Here is a 23270-nt window from a genome sequence, read left to right as displayed (position 1 = left end):
TTCACATAATTAGATGGCTAAAAAAAAAAGAACAAAGAATAAAAAGGGTACTTTTATCTTATATAGAAGCGTTAGAGATGGAGCACTTCTTTGGAAATAACAGAGGATCTAAAGAATGTTTTTATCGCTTCTGATATCTACAAAAAGGTGTAATTTTCCCATTTTATATTCATTCTATAATGAAATAAAAATGATTCGAAATATTCCCACAGTTATATCCCCCCCCCCCCTTATCCTTATAGATATGACCTATTTAGAGATATCGCAGATATTACTCACAAGTTGAAATAACTATATATAGGCCATCAATAAAAGAAGTGGCAATGCGTTGGCTTAACTGCTCCCTTAAAATTTTCCACCTCATGCGTGGATGTTAACACTTGGGGATGATCTGTCCATTTACGGTAAATCCAACAAGACCATCAACTTATCATATTGAATGACATTACTCATCCTTAGCAAAGAAAAATGTGTTCATCGGAGCAAATTAACGACAAGAAATTTTAATCAAATTTATCATATTTAGATGTACTTGTTTTGTTGAATCATGTCAGTAATCTTTTACCTCCTCCCCTCCAGACAATGGCTTTGGGATGTTTTTTTGCAAATATATCGTAAACACTTCCTAAACTTCTGTTAGATTGTTTTAAATAATTAATTTAAGAATGAGCATACCAAAAACACAAAATTTGGTTGTCCAATTTCATTAAATAAATATGAAATTTAAAAAAAAAACAACAGAAATTCGTTTGTGGCGATTTTTTTGGCACTGGGATACTCTTGATGAAGACGATTTCAATGATCTTTTTTTTTTAATATGGGAATATTTAGAAGGCCGATACGGCTCAATTTAAAAAAGGGTAAAAAAACATTTTTTTAACTCGTTATAGCGATAGATAGCACAATGTATCTTGTTATGACGAGTTAATATTTCGTTACTGTTCTCTCGTTATTTCGAGAAAGTTATCTCGTTTTAAAGGGACATGGTCACGATTTTGGTCAAAATTTATTTCCCAAATCTTAATGTTTACAATGCTTCACTAAGGCATGTTTAATATCATTTCAAGTTTGAGTGCCATTCGTTTAGTTATAAGCGAGTTACAGAGCTTAACATTCTTTGCTATATAAACAAAGCTTTTGTTTACGTTTTGAATGTTGAAGTAAAAATTCCAGTTGTAGACCTAAAATGAATATGTTAAACGTTAGGAACTGTTTAATCATGCTTAAAATGAATCAGCAGACAAAAAATCAACTTGAAAACGAAATTTGACTGGTATAATGAACCTGTGTAAACAAAAACAGCGCACGAGCCTTGTTTACATGACAAGAAATAGTGAGCCCTGTATTTTGCTAATAACTCTACAACTGGCCCTCAAATTTCACTTGATCACTAGAAATGCATTCCTAAAGCATTATAAATAATAAAAACAGAAAAAGAAAATTTGACCAAAATCGTGACCATGCCCCTTTAACAGGTTTGTGAGTTAGTTATATCGTCACAACGAGTTAGTTAACTTGTTATAGAGAAAAAAAAAACTATAAGGAGATACATATCTACTAACTAAAAAAACGAGATACTACAATGTCATTCGTTTTAACTATATACTGATTTTATTTTAATGAGGTAACTAACTCGTTAAAGCAAAATAATTAACTCGTTAGTATTGGATAATTAACTCGTTATAACGAGATACTTACTTTAAATTAAGCTATACAAACTCGTAGTTAGAAGGTACTTTTACTCGTTACGAGTTTAGTATTTTTTAAAGACATTTTTAAAAAAATGTTTTAGCCTATTTGGCTTTTGTATATCAGGTTTTCCTATATCAGGGTTTTCGTAACATATACACATCATAGGGACTCAACGATTGAATTCATTGAGTAAACACCCTCCTTTTGGCATCGTTTGTTTTCAATCATTATCATTCTGTTAGTCAGAAAATTCAGAGCTGACCACACAGACACTGTGACTAACGAGGATTGGACCTTTATCATCCCCTATGTAGGGTGAACAATTTATATCTCCCTCCCCTCACATGACAGCCGACTAATTAGGGCCCCCAAACTATCCAGTATTTAATGTTCATTAAGAAATAGGACTCATAAACATTGGCCGAGGCAAAATGAAGGTAAGTTGCATTGTTTTGTAACAATTCTTCTAGAATTGTGAGGAATTCCAAAGGTTAAAACTTTCTAATTGTTTTTAAAATTTGATTTTTACATAATTGCAAAGATATTCCAAATATCGCATCAAGTTAATTAATGCATTTTCACGCTATTCTAAATTCTACAGTTTGATAACATTCAATTCTGCAACAATATCTTGAAAGAACACGCATAGAACTCTATAACTTTCCTTATACGATAACTTGTGATATAAAATTTTATAACTCATCTAGTGTTTAATTGCAAGCCAAAAAAATTAATCGAATTAACTAGCATTGTCTTTGGTATGTTTAAGAGATATTGAGACAACACTTTTTAAATTGCTAAATCAATCTGCAATTCTCCTTATTTGGAGTTTTAACATTATTAATCACCGTATCAAACAGGTACTCAACTGATATTAATGGACAATTATAAAAATGGAAAAAAAATTCTCTATGCCCAATTTTGTATCTTTTTCGGTTTGATGTTTATGGCCCATATATTGGTGAATTGTCGATGTTAATGCCAATTTATAGCTTAATGTAACATTACTAACTAAACCGAGAAATTGGCCACATTTTGAACTTGTACCACCTGTACCACTTATATGGTTGTGAGAGAATAAATGAATTTGAATTCAACAAAAGCATAACTCCTCAGTTTTTATGGTCTTTACGAAGACACGATTGGATTTTAACCTTGACAAAACGGTCAATGTCCTCTGTAGCAACTCTACATCTTGTAGGATGAAAAGGCAATAATTCTTAATCACCACAAAATACTTACCATCATTTGAAAATATGATTTAAGCATCGAATTATTGCTCATCAGGAAATATAAGAAAGTTAAGATATGACCATATTCGATCATACTGTTCCATAAGTACTTGATTTAAGACTTAGGTAGAAAAAAGTTTACAATAAAAAGTCATTAAAGGATACATGTACATTAAAAAACATGTGGTTATAACAAAGAGAAAAAAACTGTGAGAAGGCTTAAAGAAAATTAACCCCATGACCCTTGCCAAATACAGAAAGTGTTTAGAGAGCCCCCGGACTAAGGCATCTAATGGGCGAAAAAAATGGCCCCACGGCGCATTAATAATCACACAGTCACATTAATAATCACCCAGGTGACCCTGTCCTTGTCACTTTATGCGTCTCTGTTGCTCATGAGTCATTGGTGTTTAGATTTCATAGTTTTCTAAAACTTTCAATCCACCACCTGAATATTACATGTAATCAATCGAAGCATGCGATGTCCTAGTTTCTCGTGTTTTGATCAAATTGCGTATACCAGTGTATGTTTTTCTGGGTGTTTTTGTTTCTATTGTGTATTTATTTCATGAATCTTCATAACTATTTTGCAGACCGCAATTCTTGCACACGTTTGTCTCTTTATACTTATGACCAAAACGAGTGCGAGCCAATCCCCCTTTAGGAACTCGGACAAGGAGTGCCGAACGATGCTGCCATCTCGAGCAAGATCACCGCCAAGAGAAGACAAAAGTCTTTATGAAGTTCGTGTTAGTGACACAATATACCATGAAGATATGCATCACATCGAAGGTATTGTACACATTTGATGCTAAAATAGATTCTAGATTCATAAATTCCATTGTACGCCATTCAATGTGCAATCGGGTATCATTTTTGAAATACATGCATTCTATAAAGCAAGGGTTACATGTACTATTAATATTCTTTACAGATATCTTACTGAAATTCTTCCATTCAATTCTTATCAAAACTAACATTACTAAACACAAAATCTTAATGGATTTCAAAGTTCTTTATCAATAGTTCAATATATTTTGTTTTCCAGTTAGCATAGTGAACATGACGAGTCGTCCCATTGGATGGGTCTTACTTCAGCCCCGACTGAAAGGGTGTGACGGACCGGATGTAGATCACAACATCGGAGAGTTTGAGATGCTCCCCGGAAATGATTATTTCGAGTTTTTGAACTGTAGACAAAATCCAAAGGTATGCCAAATGTGCATATGTTACGTAATGTGTAATGCTAATATTACTTGATTTGTGTACAGGTATGATTGATTTGTTTCTTAAATTTAGGGCGCTGTTGTAACGAAACAATGGTCAGGAAAACCTTATGAAGGAAAAATTGAAGTCAACTTCGTCATAACCACTACCAAAAGAAAGATTAAATTCAGGTATATGCTAGTATTTATATACATATTATGTTGATGATTATGATATGGGATGGGAAATGCCAAAGAAAAATTCAAGTAGCACTTTGGAAATCCTTTTCTTTGGAAATACAGCGTGGCTTATGTACAGTACCATTACTCAAAGGATTCATTGTCCCCAATTCAGCGTTATAACACTGTTAGTCGAACCTTTACAGCATTGTACTACAAAGTGTTTTCAATTCAAAAACCTCTCACAGACGAATTAAAAGTTCTCTGAAATACGAAAAACATTCTTAGGACGTTAATGGGTTAATGGCCTCCACAGAGGGTTAACAAACTTATCACCAAATTAAAAGATATAATTCTCTATTGAAATAAAATATATATTGCTTGTTTAATGACAGATTTTTTCATTGCACTGTACATGAGATCATTTCGACTACTTAAAGGTTTATTTTGCCATCAAACTAACTACCGTAAAAAATGTTCAAAGTCCTTCAATGCTGAAAGTCTACATCAGACTTTGATTTAATGTATATCAATTCCATTTCATTCTCGTTTTACTTTCGTTGAAATAAGATATTCTGTTGTTATCTAAAAGTGCATTTTATGGAAATAATCTCTCGGCCAATCTATTTATGAAATGGCTGCATTGTTGTGAAGCGTCGGTAATTGAGCATTTATTTGGGTCACTCTCCATTTAACAAGATCAGAAACATGACAATCTCCACTGATATAAGATATAACCTGCAAATAAAAATCATTTTAGAGCATATTTAAACCATCGTTTAACCTGGGAATGGAACGCAAGATCATGCGGATTACACAACAAATAAAAAAACACAGCATATAAATGTACTACCATTAACTACTATAGCATTGCATTGGATCGCAATTTAAAACTTAAATGAGTTTTCCATTTCGGTGGAACATTCTCGCTGGTATGTAAAATTGCAATCAATCAATCAGTCGGATTGCATTGCGGCTTCAGTCGACATCCTTTTTATCAATTGTTACAGAAAGGGTGAAATAAAATACATTTTCTACCGCCTGTGAAGCAAGCCAAACTTATATTTTGATTCTACTTAGACCAAGGTCTGAAAAGTATTCTCATACTTTTTTCATTTTAAAAGAAATCCATATATATCACCCTTTTTTGTAGAATAGTTTTCAAATATTCAAATATAATTAGGACACTCAGAGAAACCAATTTTAGAAACCTGGAAAGCTCTCATTCGGATTTCTTATTTCAGGGCCACTATCATTAGCCCAGATGGTAACATCTATCTACATAATGACAGCGAGGAAATTCGTTACATTTCGCTAAAGGGAACAGATCTCAGTAAAGCAGAGGAATGTCCAAAGATCAAACATTTTGCCCTTCAAGTTGAGTCAAACAATGAAGCTAATTCATGCCATACGAGCAATTATTTCATATTTATAGTGTTTTTATTTGGTTTGTCGTATTTTTACTAATTTGTGATTTGGACAAAACTCTTCACCGAACAAGAGGTGATATCAAAGGAATTCCAACGTTAATCGTGTGACGCTTGCCTCGTAAGCAGGAAATGCGCATGCCCAGTTCATTGACATCAGACAGACGCCTGCCATGACAAGTCAACTTTATCATCATCTCATCAGTGAAGAAGACCGTGAAATGGACATAAACACTAATTCTCATTGACTACAAAATCAGTTTACGTATGAAATCTGCGTGGAGGCGACAGTTGTAGCAGATTTGGTATCTTTAAAATCCATTAATGTTATTTAACAAAAAAATTTAAGTCGATTTTTGAATAAATTTGCGATATCTTATGTGAGTTTCTTTGATGTATCAGTAATGATTTACATTTTGGGTGCCTCGGTCGTCGTAAATTAAATTGTAATCATAGACATCGAAAAACAAACCGTCTTATAGGTATTACATTCATAATTTTTGTTAAATCAAAAATATTGCTTTTAACGGACGAAACAAGGTAGGATTAGAATATATCGCTATCAGTAGAAATAAAACAAATTGAAAATAAATGCAACGCTCCTTTTGTAATCATTATATAATTATACCAAAAAACGAGACATACGTGGAGGAGAAACCAATTGTTTTAATGGAGTCAAATAAAACTTTTATGGACAATTTTGAATTGAACAACTGGTCAATGTAAAATAACAACTTTCATCATAAATAATCACAAATAGGAAGATTTTATTCAACATGATTACTAAAACATTCAAAGAATAAAAAAAATCTAAATGCGATTACATTTTTCATTCTTATGATATAAATATTTAAAATTTAGTACGTCTTTTATTGCAACAGTTATGTTTTTTTTTACATTTCTCAGTAATAAGAAATACGTCCAAAAAAACCCAAAAAACCCACAATACACGAGATTGAACCAATGATACCTCTATTGAATGAGCATTTAATATGTTATTTTTTTACATATCATTTAACGAAACATATTAATATATTTTCACATCACACCTGAAAGTTGGCGATTTTTTTGGCTTGATGTAATATGATGTATATTTGATTAAGCATGGTCTTCAATTTCACAAAATATATTACATTTTTATAACTTATTGAGCAATAAACGAAATAAAATGATTCAAGCAAAATGTTTATGATTGGTGTTACCTAAATGTTTTTTAATTATTCAAAATAGAAATAAATAACTATGTTTTTTCTACTACTCTATTCATAAATTGACATTTTCATTACAAATACACATTGAATTTCTTCTGCATAAGTCTTATTATATCCTTTTTTATATTCTTTCTACTGCTGGGTTGCGTTAATGGTTTATTATACTTTCATGTTAAATACTGAAATCTGATTGGTTTAGACGCAGTTGATAATCCGTTCTATTACCCTCAGCGTTAGCAACACGCTTAGCAACGCGCTTAGCAACGGGTAACACAACGAAATGTTACATGCGCGTAAATTATGCGCGTACGGTTTGCCGTGGAATTGACGTCATTTTTATATAAAAGCAGTAAAAAATCTCTAAAATTGAGACATTCAGTATAATAAAATGAATAGTGCCTGTTTGGGAGGATAACAGTTGAAATTGATACCCCTCGAAAATCATTGTCAACCTCCGCTTCGCGTCGGTTGACAATGGTTTCCTCGGCATGTCAATTTCAACTGTTACCCTCCTAAACAGGCACTATTTATATATTATTTGACTTTCATGTTAAATACTGAAATCTGATTGGTTTAGACGCATAATCCGTTCTATTATCCCCAGCGTTAGCAACACACTTGGCAGCGGGTAACATAACGAATTGTTACATGCGCGTAAATGATGAGCATACGGTTCGCAGTAGAATTCAAGGCATTCATGTAGAAAAACAGTTAAGTTTTCTTTAAAATTGACATTCAGTATAATAAAATAAATAGTGCCTGTTTGGGAGGATAACAGTTGAAATCGACACCCCTCGAAAACCATTGTCAACCTCCGCTTCGCGTCGGTTGACAATCGTTTTCTCTGGGTGTCAATTTCAATTGTTACCCTCCCAAACAGGCACTATTTATATAATGTTACCTAAACGAAACAACTGGTTACATCAGGAACAAGGGTCAGAGAAAAAGAATGTTTCGAAAATAAATAAGATGAATTTCCTCTGATACACAAATGTATTCACTGTCTTGAAACTCAATAGACGAGTCCGTATAACGTCAGTATTGGTAAAAGTTTACCACAGGCATTTGGGGTATGAATATATACACTCTATTTTCAACATCATTTTGATAAAAAAAATCTGAGACCAACTCACACTTTTCTGTTTATTTTTTGTTGTACATAATCGAGAAAAAGAATTTTTTAAAGGTAGTTTTTAAATTCGAATAAGTTACAATTTTTATAAAATAATTTGCAATTTAGAATATCTATAAGAAAACATTGGGTGTCTGCCTCGTTTACATTGGCAAGTTTGGAAGGTGAGTGTTTTAGGGCAAAGGTACCTGTTCCTTTACTATTATATCAACAAAAAGGAATTGACAAAAATTAATTATATATATATATATATATATATATATATATATATATATATATATATATATATATATATATATATATATATATATATATATATATATATATATATATATATATATCGTACTAGTATGTTGTATGCTCACTTTGTGGAAGGGCTTTCCCCCTAAGAATAGCAATTGAGGATTATACATTTATCCGTATCTGTTGTCATTTATAATCATAGCCCAAATGCCCCGATAAACATAAACGTTTAGTGTAAAACCCACAAACATGCCTTTAAAATGGATAAACATTTAATATCAGAATGACTTTGTAAAGGCTGCATATATCTGTAAAGCCTTTTTTCAGAACTTGGTCACGGTTAACTGATATCACTAGAGCATCTGAATCAGTAGACCGGAAACAGGGAGGATCAGAGTAGAAAACTATTCCCAATTTGTTTCGAAATGATAGAATCGGACCAAATCCAGGTCTATATATTTGATGGAATTAATGAAAAGGATAGAAAACCCAGTTACTTCTTTTAGTGTGAAACATGAAAATAGATCTTTCCCCGAAATCAAGGTAAGCGCATCCGTAATTTCCTTCTTGAAATGTTCACAGTGATTAGGTTATTCAAAGTTTTTAATTTATGAATATTTGTCGTCCTTTGCGACAATCTTTATGATTTCCAAGGTTTATCAGGGCTCTCTTGTGTGTGTGTGTGTGTGTTTTTGGGTGACCTTTACGAAATACCTTCATCCCTACAGAATATTATCATCTATTTGATCGCGGGGCATCATGATATGACCTCACCTTTTGTTCTCAGTGATATTTTCAAGTCAAAGACCCCCTGTTCTTATGAATCGGCGGCGTTTTTTCGTCTCTCCACAATCTTTCTCTGAACTGGATCCCTGATTGCGCCAAGATACTTGGATCATCTCCCTAGAGAATAATGCGTGTGGGTACGGCGTCTCTGAGATAACGATCTACAACCGTGAATTTACATGATTTTTGAATTTTCACTTTATGATATTTGTTAAAAATAAAAAAAAAATTAACATTCGACTTATAAAAGTGTTTGGGGGATGTGGGTCCAGCCAGTAGCATACAAGAATCAGTTGGTATAAATACCCGGGATGTTGTTTCTTATAGGCAAATAAACTTCTTGTGATTGATAGTGATATTTTTACGGATTTTAGTAATGTACCAAAACTTTAAAACATGTGCAATCCAAAAAAACTTTAACATGAATGACAAGTGCGATAAGACATGTTGGTATGTATTAAATTCATTTTTTAGACAAAAGAAGTTTCTTTGTTTTTATATACAAAACATTATTTGTTAGATGATGTTCCCGCTTCTTCCTTAAAGTTATATGTACTCTCAGAATGGTCGATTTAACTTACTCTCGATATTGTCATTGTATATGGCTTAAATATTCTCTCTCATATATTATTTTTTTTTATATATATATATGATTGTAAAAATACGGGACATATTTGTCATTTAATAGCTACTATATTTAATATTCAAACGACGTGATGTTTTTTAGATATAAATCTGGGGTTTTTAAAAATTCTCACCATAAATTATTCTTCAATTAAAAAAAGACTATTTGTGATAAAATATATAGATAAAGAAATAAATTCATATATAAAACGTATTTCAGAAATGCACATTAAAAGTTTGGCAAAGTTGGAAAATGACATATTGAGAGAGAGAGAGAGAGAGAGAGAGAGAGAGAGAGAGAGAGAGAGAGAGAGAGAGAGAGAGAGAGAGAGAGAGAGAGAGAGAGAGAGAGAGATGTAAATGCATGTAGGTAGGTAATATTCATACCCAACCTAATTCTTATTTGTAAGATATCAAATGCATTATTAGTGCATTTTTGATAACTGCATCAATAACACTTACTGAGCTTCTTGGCAAGGGCATAAGCGGTTGGACAATAATGTCAACTACTTCGAATATCTTTACGCAAAAAAAATATGTCAGGAGAGGAATTGTATTCATTATTGCTGTATTCAACTAGGAAGTGTTTGGTTTCTGTTTAATTCCCCCTCTCCCTTAACGCTGGCGCTTTTGAATTGAATATTTTATGAAACCTAAAAACTAGAAAAGACTGAATAAAACAAATTATTCTAATCGTTATTAAAGAGAACAGAGAATCTAATTGTTAGTGACAGTTCAATAGTCATCGTTAACTTCTGTGTCTCGGCATGTGCTAATATACACCAAAATACACTGACTCCAAGTTTTTGATGTTCAGCCAATAATTTTTGACGACATTTTGTGTTTGAAATAAATGATACGCAACGCTGTTAACTATTAATTTTCTACTGGATGTTGAGTGAAAATATATCATTTAATTAAGGCGAACACCCTCACCCCCACCCCGACATAATATATACATCCTCAAAATAATAAAAAAAATTATCAAAATATTAGTAAGATAATTGACAAATGAAGGCATTCGTTTGTCTTGTCGTTGAGATGGCTATTCTCTCAAGTGGTTGCGTTGTAGCAATCCGGTTGCAAAATGAGACTTGGTCCTTTACTTGATGTGACTTCCGGTTTGGTTGAATTTCGCCCAGACATTTCGGATTGTTCAGGGTTGACGATAGAAAAGATGTGTCATTCATAACTAAGAAAAATTATCTTAAAACAATTTTTATACATTGCCAAATAATTGGAACAATGTGGACGAAATTAACAGTTAGCTGATAGTTCGTACATCCTGTCGTAAAAACAATGCAAACACCAACATTTCAAGCGCTCTGATTCTTTCCACAATAGTCATTCTGTCTTTTTTAAGTGTTCTACATTTGAGACTGTTAGTAAAAACTCAAGTCAATTGCAATTTAAATAGCCATTAGACATGAAGCACGTGCTGCAAAATACGAAGTTCTTGTTTTGAGGTTTCGTCACGGGTACAAAGTAGTTGATTTAGATCGGTATTGTCTTATTTTATCCGTGCTATTTCTTTTTTATTTGCGCTTTTCAAATTATTCCATTTAAAAGGATGAACACTTAGAAGTTCTGTTAAGTGTATTTGCTTTTTCAAATATAATATTTATGTAAAACGTACTTTTTTTTGCAGGATATGAGATTAAAATTTAAACGAGGCAGAACTCCAGGTAGCATGGTCATCTATGCCGCATGGGTACTTATGTGGGCAGATGTAGGTTGATTTTGTTTTTGTTTTTATCATTTCATAGATCTGTATAAATTGAATTACTGCGAAAACACAGTAAAAGCTGTTTAATACCGAAAATATGTCTTCAAAGCTTTCGATTTATAGAGTCTAGATAATTTTTGTCTTACTAAAATATCAAATTTTTAAAGTTAACTAGAATATGTTACATTTACAGAAAACGATTTAACGTACATGAGAAGTAACTAAACACTGTTTATTTAGTTACGTTAAATACATATATGCAAATCATTTCTTTCTTTTGAAACTGGAAAGTAAAAACATTTGTATATTACACCTTAATATTTAATTTAAAAAAGCCAGAATATATACATATGGCTGAAATTTCTTCAATTTAACTTGCTGAAATTTCGTCAATTTAAGTTGAGAAAATTTCGTCTAATTTGCTGTTTTGAGATGTTACAATTTTGAAAATATATTCACGGAATTACATGAAACTCAGATTCCATATGCTTCCTTAACACCCCTCGTACAAAATAATAGAACTATTATTTTGTATACTCCTTACATGTACTTAATGTAAAAATTACAGCAATGCTTGTAATATCTTATAAATTTCAGTTATAGGTCCGATGTTCAAGTGTTGAAAAAAGCTTCCCCTGTAAAAGAAATATTGAAACGGTCACCATGTATTAATTTTTTTAATGCATACGTTAGAATAGTACATACATGTGGTACGAAAATGAAGATTTTCTCTGTTTTAGATTTAAAATATAAAAATCTAGAAATCAAGAAACCACTCAAAAAGAACGGTCTCTCCTTATATTAGTTGTACCAAGATTAATAAATTTTCTCACAATAAAAAAAAGATAAACAACCAAACAAATAAAAAACAAAAACAAAACAAGACAAAACAAAATTCTATTTTGCGTTTGTATAAAAAAAATATTAAAGAAAAAAAAATAAATTGGCTATAAGATAAGAGAGAAATTAAATTTTACTGTCCTCCACTTAAATCTGTTGAGAGAATAATTACTATAAAATCTAGCAAGATTGTATTTCATTTGGAAATCATAACTAAAAAATTAACAATTATTCTGAGACCATATTCCCTAAAATCAAACTTCATTTCGTTAAGAATGTATTGTTTAAAAGTTTGACTTTCAGTAGAAAAAATATTAAATGAGAATTGCTTTGATAAACATATAGTCCGGGTCTAGATTTTAACCCTTTTGATAGTCTGATAAGTTTGAAGAAGGTAAAAATATAATTTAAAAAAACTTACCCCTCCCAACCTCCCCCGACCCAGTAAAAAAGAAAATGGCTACCAATAATATGATAATAAATGTGTACACTTGACTTTGAATTATCATAATAGCCATAATTTATTTAATATATCAAAAAAAAAAAAAATAATTAAATTAAAAAAAAATAAGAATGCATGTATGTACCTGTATGGAACAATTTAAAAACCCTCTCGGGGTGTGCAGGATATAAATCAGTCCAACCTTTGGGTAATTTATTGCTATAATAAAACTGGATTTTGACAGATATTCACATTTTTTTTATTCCACATTATTCATATTTGGGCTATGATTTACAGGTATTTGGTAAAGTGCGGTCAGAGAAAGGTAAGATATTTCCCCTTTATTCAATACGATATAATGCCAAAATTCAACGTAGAGAGAAAATATGGGCCACTACCATACATCGCCACACACCTTAGTGGGGGTCTTTTATAAGTCGTTGTTGGGTCATTAGTTTCATCATACATTCTCTTTACGTGACAGGGTTAACCATGCAAATCACCTGGCTTAATTGATTCAATAAAGTACACAGAAGTTGTAAAAAAAAACATCATATGAACACGAACATGTATTTTTTTTTACCTTTATCTTGACTTCGCACAAACTTTAAAAATTTTTTTTTTCAAAGAAAGATATTTTTCTTTTAAGAAAACTCAATACTAAAACATGATTGTCTGAATTCTTGTACATTTTTATCCTTTTCGTTTCGATATTTAAAGATACACTGAATTCAATCTCAAAACATGAAAGGTAAATATGGAAAAAAATTATACCGTGAATGTTTCAGCTACTGTGACGTGTTCTGTTAGTGGCAGCAACAATCAAATTCTAGAAATGACGTTGAATGTATTAAAAGAATTTGACGTCATATCAGCAGTGACTGTTTATACAGCGAAGGAGGAGGACCCAACGCTAAGCAAACCAATCGAAAACGATAGCTGCCGAGTGGCGGGAAACGGAGAAGAAGCCACGCCCTTTACTATGACTGTATCGTTTGATGCTACCTTAGTTAATTATCCATGTGGGGTTGCAGTGGTATGTAATTATTGATAGCAATCTTTATTTTTCGTCACATATTTTTTTCTATCAAACAAATTAGTTTACTCATACAGCCCAATATCCTTTACAAAATAACTTGTTTTTCGACTTTGGCATTTTAAATTTCAGCCCGACTAACATGTATAGTGGGATTTTTTTTCTTTCCCTTTTCTTTCAATCAAAAAAAAAAAAAGAGAAATCCGGTAGAATGCAAGGTCTTATGTAAATGATTGTCTGGAACTATGAGCTCCATCATTAACGATGTTGTTTTTGTCTGTTGACGTTATTTTGTTTGATCAGATTAAGGGTTTGAACGATTGTTGATGAAGATAATTTACGATAAGACCGTTTTTTACACAATTTATTCAAAATAAAAATTGGACTATAATTTACAGGTTTGAATGTAATTAGTTTTGAAATGGTGCAAAACAGGCGTGATCTTTTATAGGATAAACAACTTAATAGTGCATGCCAGACAAGAAGCTTTGATTAAAAAATGAATTTTTTCAGAATCTCAGCAATTTGCGTTTACCTTAAAATGTAAAGAAAAAAAGAGGTTCTTGAATACATGTAACAATAAGCGAGACAGAGTTGGGTTTTTTTAACTTTAAGATGAAAATAATCATATTATAGAAAAGCTTATTGACGTTTTTGCACTTATCATTTCAACATAAACAAATAAAGGACCTTGTAATTTTTCATATCTTTTAGATCAATATAAACGAATATCGGCTTCGACTACGCACATTCGAACACCCTGGAGTGAAATCTACGAATGATGTGTTTTTAGATGCTGTGTGCGACCGATCAGCTGGGAGTCAAACACTTAAAATCTTACCTCAGTAATTTATTTCATCTCCTAAACATTAAACTTTATAAAGCATTTACAGCAATTCATATTTTCTCACTAAATAAATGCTAATGATATAAATATTATGTAGAGGAGCTAATATACCATTGATAGAAAAGAAAGGTAATTGAGAATGTTAGATATCACTTACTGCAAATTAATTGAAACCAATTGAAGAAAAAAATAAACGTTTAACGAATAACTTTATTTCAGACCTGCGTTCGTACCTCCAGAATCAAAAGTGCTAAGATTTGAATTAATGTCCAACCAGAGTAGCTCTGTTACTTCAGTAAATCTCGGGGAAAGTGTGTATTTCAAAGCGGAGTATTACTACAACAACGAATACAGTAAGTTTACAAAGTAATGAAAGTTTATTTAGAGGTTTTAATTTTCAATACCTGCACTTTTAGAAAACAATAGAGTCATACTTTAAAATACAGCATTCAGTGTATTATTCAGCTTACCTTTTGTGTTTTTATTTTCAGGGGTGGGAACCTGTGGCTATGATTTTTGGTTGGCTCTTCCGCAGGACTCCGATCCTTTCTTTGATTTTACTCGCTACCTGATAGTGACCCACCGACAACAAGACCCTGTCAATGCCTCCTATGTTGACTCCAGTGGCAACGAGACCTTTCTAAATTTTGTACTGAACTTTTCTCAACAAAAGCTAGCGATAGCTCCTCATGCTGGCGTGGAGCGAGTGAGTGATAAATCTCTTCACCTCACCTCCTCCCATCAGATATGTGTTCAATCGTTCAACTACTTAACAGTGCAGAGTACGACCATATTTACCGTATTCCCAACAAACAGTTTGGGAAAAGAATACATCATCAATAAACTCTTTCAGAGTAATACTGTAGTAATTCTCGCTACTGACCGGGAAACAGATATAACACTACAAGGCGATGTCGCCAAACTGGATGTTCCATCATCTCTTACTGGGCTTGTTCCTTTCGAATCGCTGCAAATTGTTGCTAAAGAGGATGTCACTAAACTCAGAATCATCTCTACTAAACCAGTCGCCATTTTCATGGGTTCTCAGAAAACTGTTTCTAATCCGGACGGATTTGCAGAACAATTATCCGATACGTCAAATATGGGATCACACTTTCTATTTTTTCCAGCTTATGGGGAAATCGTATGCACGTCGTCTACGGCAAATACAGTATTAAGTTATGTTTGCAAAGATGGTTTATCAGAAGAAAGGACTATACAACAGCATGATAGTACAGTCTTCACAGCCTCAAGTTTACAGTACTGTATAATAGAATCCAGCGCCCCACTTTCGTGTGGACAGTACTTTAGTTCCGTTATAAACGGACCAGTCAAAGGCTATATGAACATACCTCCTCGGTCTCAATGGTCCACACATTATACGTTTGGAGCCTTTGTCAATGTGGAATATGAGATCATTATCGTGATTGAGGATGGCTACCAAAATAACCTCAACGTTAGTGGAACCTTTGCCGGTGTAATGGAGGGATCTACCTTATCGTGGACAAGTGCTGTTCGACACTCAGGTATATACATGTATTAAGAGGTCCGGATGGTCGTAGCCATTTTTAGACGGTATTGATCTCCTTAATGAGAAGAGCTCTGTATAAATATGAGAAAAGTACTCAAATTTAAAAGCTAAAATTAATGAATTTTGATTTTACTAATTGAGAGTTTATAGCTTAAAAAATCATATCTAAAATTTTTTAAGGTAGACCGGTTGGTTTTGTAGACCACCCAGCCTCCTTAAAGAACAATCTTGAGCTACTTCTAGTATAACTATGCAGATAGCAAGAGCCATATTATACTCTGTGTACTGTATGCTTGTTTGTTGATCATTTCGTCCGTATTTCGATTTAGGTAAGATGATTCATTTGCAACAGTTATTTGTCAACTGCTCATCTTGTTACTTTAAAAATAGGCGAATACTCTCGGGTTATAGAGAATATATCAAAATACATATGGATGTACTTGATTCCTTATCAAACGTCATTTATCGACGGTCTCATATCACGTGATTTGACATATGATATGCATCTTAGCATATGCTATTGAAGTATTCTTCGACCTTTATCATATACACTCTAAATTAACATATGATATAAACATATTTCATGCTTCAGCATGAAGCTTTATATTTCTGTAAGTTAAGTTTTTGCTTATTTCATTAAGGTCTTCCGTTTCCAACGGAAGACCTTATAGTTTTCGTACTGTTTCTTATTAAGGTCTTCCGTTGCCAACGGAAGACCTTATTGTTTTCGTACTGTTTCTTCTTATTATTTTTTTCCACAAATTTTGTGCACGCGATTTCTCAGAAACTATTCAGCCGATTTTGACAATTTTTTCACAGATGATTGCCAGAGATCATAATTCTAGACGTTTTTTGAAATTTTGAAATCGTCACTTCCGGTACCGAGTTACGGCGGAATTTCTATCTATTTACGACCTATTTTGTGCAGAGCTGATCTCAGAAACTATTAAAGATATGAATACGAAATTTTCAGGATAGGTAGTGTATAGTTTGAAGTTGTGCACTATTATATTGTTTTACGCCAGTGGCGCCATTTCTTGGAGCTCGCCTGGGCTCGAAAATTGGGTACGAATTTCTATTCAAAATTTTCATACGTTTTGATCTGTATCTTTTTATAAGTTGATATTTTGTTAAGACATGTATAACAAAAGTAGTAGATAATCATAAGTTCTTTCCAACGAAATCAAGAAAAAGGGGGCTGGCCCCTTTTTTTTTGGGGGGGGGGGGGGTGGCAAGAAACTCTTAGAGTCTATTACAAATTACATAAAAACGATTAAGATTTCGTAATGCATTATAAAAGCAAAGTTGTTATTTGTAGCAATATCTATCTGGAAAACTCATTGCAACACCCATTTATTACGTAATTAAGGATTTGTATACATTATCTGAAAGTGTGTGTGTGTGTGTGGGGGGGGGGTAATTCTAAAATTATATCGATTATACATGGTATGATTAAAAACAGAAATCACAAGGAAGACCTACTCGTTACTCGTAACGAGATCGTATCTAGTTATTATTAGAGCTGATCTCAGAAACTATCAGAGATATGACTATGAAATTTTCAGGATAGGTAGTCTATAGTCTGAAGTTGTGCACTATTATTTTGTTTTACGCCAGTGGCGCCATTTCTTGGAGCTCGCCTGGGCACGAAAATTGGGTACGAATTTTTATCCAAAATTTTTATACGTTTTGATCTGTATCTTTTTATCAGTTGGTATTTTGTTAAGACATATATAACAAAAGTGGTAGAAAATCAAAAGTTCTTTTCAACGAAATCAAGAAAAAGGGGCTGGCTCCTTAAATTAGGGGCCAAGACACTCGTAAACTCTATTAGAAATAACTTAAAAATGATAAAGATTTTGTAATGCATTATAGAAGCAAAGTTGTTGATCGTTACAATATCTATCAGAAAAAATCATTGCCACGCCAATTTATGACGTAATTAGGGTTTTTTAGGGGCCAGAGTACTTAAACTTTGTCACGATATATCTAGAGAAGGAGACATATTTTCTTAAGTATTGTAGAAGAGAAAATGTCTGTCTTAATAATAATAATCAATTCCACTAATCAAAACACCAATCTCTGTCCCCATTAAGGATCTATAGGGCTGGCCCCTAAAATATTCAGTCATTTGTATCTCAAAAATGAAAAACAATTTTAGATAGGTGTTAGAACAAAAAATGTTATTATTCGTGAGACCTTGCGAATGAACTCAAGAAAAAGGGGCTGGCCCCTTAAATTAGGGGCCAAGAAACTCGTAAACTCTATCACAGATAACGAAAAAACGATAAAGATTTTGTAATGCATTATAGAAGCAAAGTTGTTGATCGTTACAATATCTATCAGAAAAAATCATTGCCACGTCCATTTATTACGTAATTAGGGATTTTTAGGGGCCAAAGTGCTAAAGCTTTGACGCAATATATCTAGAGAAGAAGACATATTTTGTTAAGCATTGTAGAAGAGAAAATATCTGTATTGATGATTCTAATCGATTCCATTAATCAAAACACCAATGTCTGTCCCCATTAAGGATCTAGAGGGCTGGCCCCTAAAATATTCTATCATTTGTAATTAAAAAATGAACAACAATTCTAGATAAGTGTAAGAACAAAAAATGTTATAATTCGTGAGACCTTTCGAATGAACTCAAGAAAAAGGGGCTGGCCCCTTTATTTAGGGGCCAAGACTGTCGTAAACTCTATTACAGATAACTTAAAAACGATACAGATTTTGTAATGCATTGTAGGAACAAAGTTATTGATCGTAACAATATCAGTTTGTAGAACTCATTTCCAAACCCATTGATGACGTAATTAGGGATTTTAGGGGACAAAAATCTTACATCTTTAATGTTCTGTATGAGAAAAAGCAAAACTTTTTGTTAAGCATTTTAAAGGATAATGACAATCGTTTACATTTTCTGAAAGGGAGTGGTTGAGGGGAATTCTGAAATTTCATTGATATTTTGATGCTATCGTTTAAAAATTGAACGGAAGACCTCTCGTTACTCGTAACGAGATCGTATCTAGTTATAACTATTTTTGTATACATAACCAGCAGTTGCGCTCATAACGGTATAATCGCAATTAAATGGTTTAAAAACATGGAAACAAAAATAGTAAGCAACGCGTACCATGAAATAAACTAGCAAAGCAAATGCAGTTCATAGCGCCAAGTTCATAGAAAAACTTCTTTACGGTTACTGGTCTGCAATTAGGTAATACTACATCTTTTTTTTCGGACTAGAATGATGCTCTGATACAAATGTTACGAGTGAATGTGTCTCACAAGTTTAGTTCGTGTCGTTGTTGTGTTTATAGTTTGTGATAACTGGTAGCTGTAAATGTAGATTTATTGTCTCGGAAATATGATACATGTATTGACAGTTTTTCATGGAATAAGACGCGTCACGTGATTGTTGTATAAATCCCGGTAGATGAGAGACAAAATTTAGACAGCAGCATAACATATTTTTATATTAATCAACAGAAAATGGTTTTCTACCATTTTAACACATTTTCAACACAACCTTCTACGGACAATAAGCAAAAAACCACAGAAGCAATATTTTTAAAATTGGACAATTAGTGATTAGTATGAATTTTGCTCACCAATTTAAGATAAATGAAACTATCTTATAAATAGTAGGTAATATTCATACATATTAAAAAGATATTTGGTAAATGATATATACTTTTAACTGCAAACATTTTATATGATTCGATAGAAAAATCGGAAGAAAAATTATAAACCCTTAGGTTCGAGAGTACCATTTCACCATTGAGAAATTTGCAGCGTATTATTCAGAAATTCCTCCGCGTTCTTACTCAGGGAACCGTTACAACTCGAAAGAAATCAATTACTCTCTAAATTTATTCAAATGATTCTTAATCTATGCCATCATTTACACTTAACTGGGTGATAGTGCCCTTGATAGTGCTGATAAAGCAAAGAGATGAAGGCACGGATTCTTAATAGATTCCATAACAATGCCAATATGGCGCCATAACATTGTGTGGATAGGGTAGTTAAGTACTGAGTCTGTGAGGACAGAGGGGAGATAGCAGGTCCCCGTCTTCTGGGTGATGGGAAAATCTCGCCAACAAAAGAGGTATAGGGCATCAAAGTGCTTTCCTTCCAAATTCACTTTAAGGGTCCAAAGAAAGGCCTATTTTCACCCTGATTCTGACAGAGAGTGCATCTTGTATACTAACATAACATCGCCCGAAGGTCACTCAGAGCGTTCTCGGAACATACAGTCAATTTCATTGGTTTACCGAGAAAACTGATTCTCTGAGACGATGTTAATCTCTAGACATACGTTTGTACAAATTAATTAAATACACCTATTTTAGTAAACATTTAAAAAAAAGGATGACTTTCGAAGAAAAAAAACCCAGTGAAAAATCATTGTAGGTTTTTTGTTTTTTAATTAAATAAGCCTTTAATCTTTATGTTGTTTTATAATATATGTATATATTTCAGGAATCACCTATGTTGGCTTGACCTTTCAAATAGGTAAATTATTTGGACCGATAGTACAGGTTTCCCATCCAAGCAAGTCTTTTCTTGTACTACTGCGGGATAATAGAGAATTATCTGTGACAATTCCACCAAAGTCATTTCTAACCAACGTGTGGGTAAGAATTAACCAAATCTTTTTCAGATCTCTGATGACAAATGATAACCATAATATTTCAAAAAGCCTTTTGCCTCCAAACCTCAAACAATTTTCAAATTGTGTTCATAAATGCATCTTCCACACATATATTTTGCTACAGAAGAAAATCAGCGCTAAGTAACGCATTCTCTTCCTCACATGTTTATTCCAGAAATGTAGCCAGACTTTGGGTTTCAGTGGAGATCTAGTGGACAGTGATTGTGATGGGAGTGCAGACGAAGACAGGGATATCATAACAGGTAAGGAAACTCAGGAAGTGAGTATATTTCAACATTTTATCAATACCCTTATTGAAAAAGTGTCAATACACTGCAATATTCATTTGAGGATAACACGTGATTCTTTTTTACTGTAGGATCTGAGCCCTATGACTTGGCAGGGTACACGCAAGGTATTAATTTATCATTTTAGTTAACTGCAATTACATTAATTAAAAATTTGATTGATAAATACACAGTCATATAAACTTTAATAAACTATTTTAATGTTATTTTCAGGACTAAAACCTGCAGGCGAAATCCGTTTTGCAAATTGTATTGCAAAATCAAACAATGATTGGGATGATGGTGGACCAACCATTCCTTTTATTGATGAAAATGGGTTAGTGTAAAAGTTAAATGCTTTACAGACACATTATGAACTCAAGTCGAGGAATTTACTCGCATTGAGAGGACTGGGTGGTGGTGGCCATTTTAATACTATGTTGATCTCCTGGGAAAGAAGAGCTTTGTACAAAGATATTCGAGAATACTCAAATTTATGGAATTTTTCTGTACTAGAATATAGTTAATAGCTAAATATGTCATTAGGTAGATCTAATGGTTATTTAGTGGCCACCCAGCCTCCATACGCTCTTTTATGTCGTATCTTATTTACTTGACAGGTGCCCAGTGGACAGTGAACTGTTCTCTATAAATGCAACCTTCTCCGAAATAACTGCAAACAGATTGCATTATCCGAGACTCTTTTCATCCGGGTATCTAGAGAGCGCTAGATTTTCCGGAAGTACTGATGTGTACTTTCAATGTCAAGTTCTTCTCTGCTACGATTACACAGGAAAATGTTTTGAGGTAAATGTTAGTCCAAATATATATTTACGGTCAAATATGTGTACATATACTAGTATCTTTTATATTTTGTTTAGGATAAACACTAAATGACAAGTTTAAGAATGCTTTTCTATGTAGAACGCATGTGGAGTTGGTTCTGGATATATCGGGAACAAATATGACCGGATGTACGTAGAACAGAAGTTGAAAGTGTTATATAGCACGGAAAAACCCCTCCGTCGTAAACGTGAAGGTGAGATAACGACGTAAGAACTAAAATTATGTAAGTGGAAAGGGGTGTTAACTAAAGACTGACGAGTAGTGACGAAGTAGCAATATGTAGTTAATAGCGCTTTATATCTTACTGGTAACCTGGAAAGGAAACAAAAATAAATACTTTCATGAAAACCGTAGAAAATAACTAAAAGCTTAATAAGATAAGAATAATGGTGATCAAGGAAAAGCATGTGTCGATTTTTAAGACGCTGTTATTCTTGCAGACACCAGTAGCAGTGCACCAGAAACAAGCACGGATACATACGTCATCATATGTGTGACGTCCTTCATTCCCCTGGTGCTGTCTTTGGCCGTCACGCTGGTTCTCTACAGAAAATTTCTCTTCCTGATTGATGAAACGATGAGTCATTCCTCTCGTGGACTGCAGCTGGAATCAAACAGCAATAGGCTCTAAGCAGAAAATGACATCAGAGGGAAGCTCACCTCAAGATGTCACTAAGCGGCCCGTCCATCGAGTCCACGGGGGAACAACTGTTTGATCACAATGAAGAACACGAATCGTAATGTCTAAAAGACTTTATTTATTTGAAAAGGGTCTATAGGCGATGGTTCATATGAATCGATACCACGATCGTAGTTTTGAATTTGTCAGGTCTTTTTATGTACATATTGCTTATTTGGTTGTGGATTAACTTTGCTTCCAGATACATTGAATGTTAGAAGGATGTTTCTGTTATTGTTACAAACATGGCAACTATAATTTATTTGTATGTACATTTTTGTTGATGTGTGTTGATTGTGTACACAATAAAGCTCATTAGTCATTAGGTTGCCTTGTTCTCCAATTCTTTTACCATCCAATTAAAACCTATTAGAAACCATGAAGAGTTGGCGACTTAAGAATATCGCTGTTTAGATCAGCTCATCAGAGATTTATATTAAATCTGTATTAAAGTAGCTTTGCAAGAATCTGTGACCTTGGAGGAAAACGAACACAGAACTCTTTATAATCGTATTCAGATAGGATCGGCTTAAGCTGCGTGTACTTCATTAATTCTTGAAGAACGAAAAAACGAACACGTATGCATATAAGATGGAGTAAGTAAGCAAGTACCTTGATTTAAAAAAAAGTTACATACATGACAT

At 33.1% G+C, this 23270-nt stretch overlaps 2 protein-coding genes across 3 annotated transcripts; both read left to right on the top strand.

The window, feature by feature from the left end:
* Window positions 1-1993: 1993 nt before the first annotated feature.
* Window positions 1994-6115, top strand: LOC128167095 (uncharacterized). Its single transcript, XM_052832623.1, has 5 exons — window positions 1994-2129; window positions 3518-3716; window positions 3973-4133; window positions 4224-4321; window positions 5554-6115. The coding sequence occupies exons 1-5, from the start codon at window positions 2124-2126 to the stop codon at window positions 5774-5776; spliced, it is 687 nt and encodes a 228-aa protein (XP_052688583.1). The 5' UTR covers window positions 1994-2123; the 3' UTR covers window positions 5777-6115.
* Window positions 6116-8447: 2332 nt separating this feature from the next.
* On the top strand, window positions 8448-22952 carry LOC128166798 (uncharacterized). Of its 2 annotated transcripts, none has more exons than XM_052832181.1 (14): window positions 8448-8865; window positions 11381-11461; window positions 13038-13065; window positions 13529-13776; window positions 14491-14621; window positions 14843-14976; window positions 15115-16149; window positions 20643-20797; window positions 20990-21077; window positions 21194-21229; window positions 21336-21438; window positions 21722-21908; window positions 22026-22140; window positions 22388-22952. In XM_052832181.1, exons 1-14 carry the CDS (start codon window positions 8785-8787, stop codon window positions 22576-22578), a joined length of 2613 nt encoding a protein of 870 aa, XP_052688141.1. In that variant the 5' UTR covers window positions 8448-8784; the 3' UTR covers window positions 22579-22952. The 2 variants fall into 2 exon arrangements, with proteins under 2 accessions (XP_052688141.1, XP_052688142.1); XM_052832182.1 differs by lacking the exon at window positions 8448-8865 and adding an exon at window positions 9370-9558.
* Window positions 22953-23270: the final 318 nt, after the last annotated feature.

This window comes from Crassostrea angulata, chromosome 10 (assembly GCF_025612915.1).
Source record: "Crassostrea angulata isolate pt1a10 chromosome 10, ASM2561291v2, whole genome shotgun sequence".
Classification (NCBI taxonomy): Eukaryota; Metazoa; Mollusca; class Bivalvia; order Ostreida; family Ostreidae; genus Magallana; species Magallana angulata.
The sequence above is the reverse complement of the archived record's forward strand: the minus strand, read 5'-3'. Positions and strand labels throughout refer to the sequence as shown.